This window comes from Daucus carota, chromosome 5 (genome assembly GCF_001625215.2).
Source record: "Daucus carota subsp. sativus chromosome 5, DH1 v3.0, whole genome shotgun sequence".
Classification (NCBI taxonomy): domain Eukaryota; kingdom Viridiplantae; phylum Streptophyta; class Magnoliopsida; order Apiales; family Apiaceae; genus Daucus; species Daucus carota.
The window spans coordinates 21,096,259-21,102,247 of record NC_030385.2 but is presented as its reverse complement, the minus strand read 5'-3'; the positions used below and the strand labels follow the sequence as shown (position 1 = coordinate 21,102,247).

Sequence of the window (5,989 nt, the reverse complement as noted above, 5' to 3'; positions counted from 1 at the left end):
TAATTCCAATCGACATTCTTGCTTATTCTCTTTCAATTCTAAATCTCTCTCCTACTCAACCTTAAACTTTTCGAAGCTTGAAATCAACACAACAATGGCGCCCAAAGTTGCTAATGTTCCTACCAACTATGCCGGTATTCAACGTGCTAAAGAAGCGATTGGATGTTTCCAAAAGATAGTGTTATTCATGAATAAATCTAACCTTAAGATTGCAATCACTACAAGGCCATTGATTGACTTGGATAGACCTGAGCAATTCTAGAGAACTGCTAAAAACAAAGGCACTGATGAGGACTCCAGTGTTGAATTCGAGATCGGCAGCAAATCAAGATTATGAGTCAGAATGTTAGGGTTATACTGAAATATTCGTTTGAAGTATATAACAATTATTTGAGAATCTTGAATGCATGTTTTCACATTGTCTGAATATTATATATTGTAGACAATCTAGTATCAAATGGGATAGCAGAAGATTAGATTGTCGAGTTCCTTATATAATATAATAAAGGTTCACAGTCGAGGTGGTGTTAGACAAACCACTGGAACGACTGAAGTATTATTTTGAAATATTTTATCTTGACTATTGAATAATACTTATATACTTTGTGTATATTGAACGGGAGCAAAATAGTGGAATAATTGTTTCTTTAATTCTGACAATAAATAACTAAGATTCTACGAAGTTATTATTGCTTAGGTTCTTAATCCGGATATAGTGATTGACACTTGTATTTAATGCACATGCCTTGACTCATAAGTTAAGTAATTTATTTTAAATTATGAATTTATGTATTGTGCAATGACATTATATACAGAGTGGGATATTGACTATAGAAGGAAACTTGTCTGAAAAATATATTCGGGTGATGATGTCCTCTTGAAAGCTCATAAAGATAATTATGCTTTAGTCCTGCAGGCAGATTTGTTCTTGCATAATTATAAGGTTGAGTGGATGATCAAGGATAAAAGATACTCCGTCCGTCTCAATTTATAGGTCCAGTTTGGAAAAAAATTTGTCCCAAAATACTTGTCCCTCTCTTCTTTCAATACAAATTTATCTACATATTAATTGTGATGTTCTTGAAACTCAACATTATTCTCATTTCTCAATGCACTAAATCCCTATATTTATTGTGATTTTTTTTGAAACTCAACATTATTCTCACTTATCAATGCATTAATTAATGATACATGAGATAAGATTCCATCTAAGCAATTTTTTCCTTAATATGTGTGTTTATTCCAAAATGGACCTATAAATTGAGACGGAGGGAGTATTGATTAAATTAATTGTCAGAAATTAATTTAATTAATGGACATGCGATATCTTACACATGGGGAATTTATAAGCAATTAATATGGGAGCCGAGTTAAATAATTAATTTACGGAATTAGGAAAGGTAGTGCAAATATTAATTCTTTAGTGGATTGAATTAATATTTAATGACATTGGGCCTGGCCCGGAATGTCATTGGAAGGCCTGACCTAATGGTCCATGATCCCTACTGTAGCCTATATATATTCTCGTTCTTCCAAAGCTGAGAGACACACCAAAACGAATTCATCCTAGAGTTTGAGAGAGGCAGACGTTTTTCTTAAGGAGACAGCTAGGGTTTTGGGTTTTCGAAGCTTTAAGGAGAGGCACACCTTGCGCCGTAGCGATTAATGTTAATATTTTGTTCGAACTTTCAATTAGTATCATAAAACGCAGGGCCAAGGTCCGATTGTTCCTACACAGAATAGGTATTTTATATTGAATTTTGTTGAATTGCATAATCATGTGTTTAGCTAGTTAAAACCGTCGGCAGTTTTTGAGATCTAGTAGAGATATGAGTATTAGTTTGCGGAATATGGTATTTGATGCTAGTAAAGTTAACATTGGATGCAGCAAGGCTTTTAGTTTCGTAATGGAAATGGTTGGTGGTTATAGTAATGTAGGTGCAACGTTACGTGATTTTAGAAACTTTTACCGGGACTTGAAAGGATATGTTGGTGAAAGGGATGTACAGATGATCATAGACAATTTCAAGGTTATGCAGAAGACTTCGAAAGCTTTTTATTTCGCTTATAAGTTGGATGAAGATGGACATTTATCCAAGCTTTTTTTGGTTGATGCCACTGGTAGAAGGAATTTTGAAATATTTGGTGATGCAGTTTCTTTTGATGCGACATTTGATACGAACAAGTAAGTTATATAATCTGTTTCCAATATAATTTTGTTGTTTATTTCTTATATTGTAAACTGTTTTTGTTGAGATATAGTATCATGTATTTTGTGATACCGTTTTAGTGATTCAGGTAGTAAATTTTAGTGATTTTTGTAGCTGATTTCAGTGATATTGGTCTGTAATTTCAGTTATGCATATAGTTTATTCTAGTGGTACTGTATTTGATGTTTTGTATTATATGGTTAAATTCAACTTTTTTGCTTTGTTTATTTTTTATTGTAGGTATATGATAAGTGGTATTTATACACACTTATAGGCCTTCATTTCCACTTAAATTGGTTGGTTGTACTTAAGTGTTTAGTGTCTTTTAATGTGTTTTTATTGTTTTTCTGTGCAGGTCACGAGTTGAGGTGATGAAGTGATTTTCTATCATTTTAGGTTGGTTTTGGTGCATTATTTGCAAGAATAGAGAATTGTGGATTCATCGCGACTTGGGATTTTGTGGGTATTCTACAAACCCTCACGAGAGCACACTCGTCCACTAGAGCTATCTAGGGGTTTAAAGGGCTTGTTGCATGTGCTAAATGCAACCGTGATCACCTACGGAAGTGGTACTAGAAGCGAGGAAGGACATGCACGCGAGAACGAGCGAGAAACGAAGAAACGGGGCTGTCATCACAGACAGTAGCGCGCCCGCGCTACTTGTTAGCGCGCCCGCGCTACTAACTGCTGCAACTAGCGCGCCTGCGCTATACTTAGCGCGGCCGCGCCCAGCAGAACTCTCCGGGCCGATTTTTACAGCTTTTCTGATGGATTTTCGCAGCGGTCGAGGCCCGGTTGACTTGGTCAATGCACTTTATAATTTCTCGTGTGTAAAACCCTAGCCTCATAGAAGTAGTTTGAGTAGAATAGAACAATATCGTAGTTCTCAGTTTAATCATTCAAGCACATTATCAGTTTTAGTAGATCGTTCTTCGCGAGGAAGTGACAGTTTCGAGCGAGATCGTGAACTTCAATCTGTAACGTGTGATCTTTATTATTAATTCAAGCATTTTTATTCCGTTTAATTCTTGTCTTTTATATATAATGCTTTCATTAGAAACCATGATGTCGATTAGTTCGATTATGAACTAACCGCCTTCATGGGATTCTAATGGATTTATCGATGTAGTCTAGTAACGAATATTTATTGCTTGATTGTGTGACATACGTTGATTTCTTTGCATGAGCCGTGCTTATTCTTCTTAGGAGCGTAGCTAACTTCTAAGTTGTTTGTTAATTCTTTCTGAAGCGAGAGTGGATGATTGAATTTAGAACTATGCCATGTAAACATAGGATTATGTGAATGAAGCATAATTTGTGGTAGACTTGAACTATTTTTATCACCCTGTGTAATCACGATAGACGACTTGCTTTAAACCTCTCTGCTTACACTACCGCTATAGAGATATAGGGTCTGAGCTTTGTTGGTGTCCATGAGATTTCTATCTTAATTGTGGATTTTGATTGGTATGATATGTGTGCAACGAGAGTTGGCATGTATTACTTTCGTGTTGTCTGATTAGGATCAACAGTTGCATGTTAATCAGTAATTTCAATTCTAGATGAGTTCGATAATGAAGTTAGAATCCCATGTGTTTTCCTATTCTGATTTTGATTAATAAATTTAGTTATTAGTATAAAAGAACACATCCTTGTTAATTGTCTTAGCAGTGAAAATTACTCATACATTGTTGCATAGGTGCGTATTCTTAATTCACCAGTCTCTGTGGGAACGAACAAATATATTACTTGTGATCACGTGCGCTTGCGTGTAGATTTCACCGAACAGTATAATATGATATATGCGCCGCTCACCGGTGTTGATAAACATGACCGATGTGTAACATTTGCTGCTTATCTTTTAGCAAAGGAGGATGTTACTCATTTTAGCTGGGCTTTTAGACATTTTGTGAAGTCAATGGGAAGCAATCTAGTTGTTTTGATTACTGACCAGTGTCCGGCAATGAAAATAGCTATCCCTGGTTGTTTTTCTTCTGAAAATGGATTAGTTGCTAGCAAGCATCGTTTATGTATGTGGCATATTATGCAAAAATTCCCAATTAAGGTACTAATTTTATGTCATGCATATTATTTGAGTTGATTTTGTCTAATGTAATGTATCAGGTAAAAATAGATAAAATATTCGTTGAATGTAAATGTACTGACTTATTATTTGTTAATGTGGCAGCTTGGTAACCGTTTATGCAAGGAGACTGACTTTATGGAGAAAATGAAGGCTTATTTTTGGTCATCAAATCTAGAGATTGAGGAATTTGAAAATGGCTGGGAATCTGTTATTAAAGAGTTTAATCTTGAAGAAAACAAGGGGTAATCTAATATGTATGAGATGAGGGCATCATGGATTCCTTCATATATTAGGGACAATCTGATGTTTGGTTTGTTGAGGACAACAAGTAGGTCTGAGAGTGAGAATTTTTTCTTTGGACATTTTCACAGACAGAGTGATACACTTTGTGAGTTTTGAATACGTATTCAGAGTGCTATGGATAGGCAGCGGAATAAAACAAAGACACTAGATCATGAGTCGAATGCAACGACTCCTTCCAAACTGTCCAGATGGTTTACTGAAAATGATGCTGCTGAAATATTTACGCGTGAAATTTTCTTTAAGTTGCAAGAAGAAATTTTGTCTTCCTGTTTGGAAATGCAAATTAAGAAGATGAGTGAAGAAGAAAATGGAGTAACTAATCTTGAAATTAGAGATGTTAAAGTCAAGGATAAAATTTTGAAGGTACGTTCTCTACAAACTATTAGAATATATTTTATGCTAATTGTAGTTGATAAGGTCTCATGTCTGTTATTTGAAATGTAGATAATATTGTTGTTTATATTTTGGTTTGCAGGTTTCTGTGAGTAAATCTCATGTCGTATGCTCATGTAAGAAATTTGTTATGTGTGGAATAGTGTGTAGGCATGCCTTTTGTGGTTTGAAACAAATAGGTGTTACAAAATTTCCTAGAAGCCTTGTGTTAAATAGATGGATGAAAATTGCTGATTGTGGCAGTGGATTAGATGTTGATTTGGTGTCTACTGATATTTTTAAGATGGAGAAGGTGTCCTTGAAGTTGACAAATATATGGTATGATTTTCGTCAAACGGTTAACAATGCTGGAGTTGATTTGGATAAACTTGAATATGTGCACAAAGTTATAAAGGATATTAATGTTGATCTTGAGAAGTATGATGGTGATTCTGTTGAATTTATTAAGAGGGATCATATTGTAGCTATGGTTGGTGAACAGCCTGTTGGAGAATTAACTGTCCTTGTCACAAATATTTTGAAGAACAAAGGAAATCATTTAAAAAGATTGATCAGTGATCGGGAGAAAACTGTGAATAAATCAAAGAAAAGGATTAGAAGATGCAAGGAATGTTCTACCAGATATCATGATTCTCGAACTTGTCCGAAGAAGAAAGGAGGAGTGGAAACAAATAATGCTCCAGTTTAGTCATCATATATTAGTAGTTCTGTTAAGTAATTTTAGTAGTACTTTGTGTACATTTTAATGATATTTACTATAATATTTAGTGACTGGATATATACATTTAGTGATATAAGTGGTTTTCTTATTAGTAGTTTTTGTGATGATATACTTACTAATAGTGTTCTATTATGTTACTTGTAGTAATCATATACTTGATCTTGTTTGTTTTGGTCTTTTTGGCTTATGTTTATGGTGTTTTGGCTATTATTAATAAATCGATGTTTGTTGAGGAGCAATTACTTGTTGAGAAGCCTTATATATCTTGTGAGAATC

The 5,989-nt window shown here is 34.5% G+C and overlaps 1 protein-coding gene across 1 annotated transcript; it reads left to right on the top strand.

Moving 5' to 3' along the window:
* The first annotated feature begins 1,850 nt into the window (after nucleotides 1-1,850).
* LOC108203283 (protein FAR1-RELATED SEQUENCE 5-like) lies at nucleotides 1,851-5,680 on the top strand. The gene is made up of 6 exons (XM_064093905.1): nucleotides 1,851-2,185; nucleotides 2,451-2,464; nucleotides 3,986-4,275; nucleotides 4,399-4,538; nucleotides 4,722-4,962; nucleotides 5,075-5,680. Exons 1-6 carry the CDS (start codon nucleotides 1,851-1,853, stop codon nucleotides 5,678-5,680), a joined length of 1,626 nt encoding a protein of 541 aa, XP_063949975.1.
* The last annotated feature ends 309 nt before the right edge of the window (nucleotides 5,681-5,989 follow it).

Coding starts and splice junctions, on each gene's coding strand:
- LOC108203283 (XM_064093905.1), top strand. CDS start 1,851: ATGGTATTTGATGCTAGTAAAGTTAACATTGGATGCAGCAAGGCTTTT. Junction 4,276..4,398: donor TGCAAAAATTCCCAATTAAG/GTACTAATTTTA, acceptor TTAATGTGGCAG/CTTGGTAACCGTTTATGCAA. Junction 4,539..4,721: donor AATCTTGAAGAAAACAAGGG/GTAATCTAATAT, acceptor TGCTATGGATAG/GCAGCGGAATAAAACAAAGA.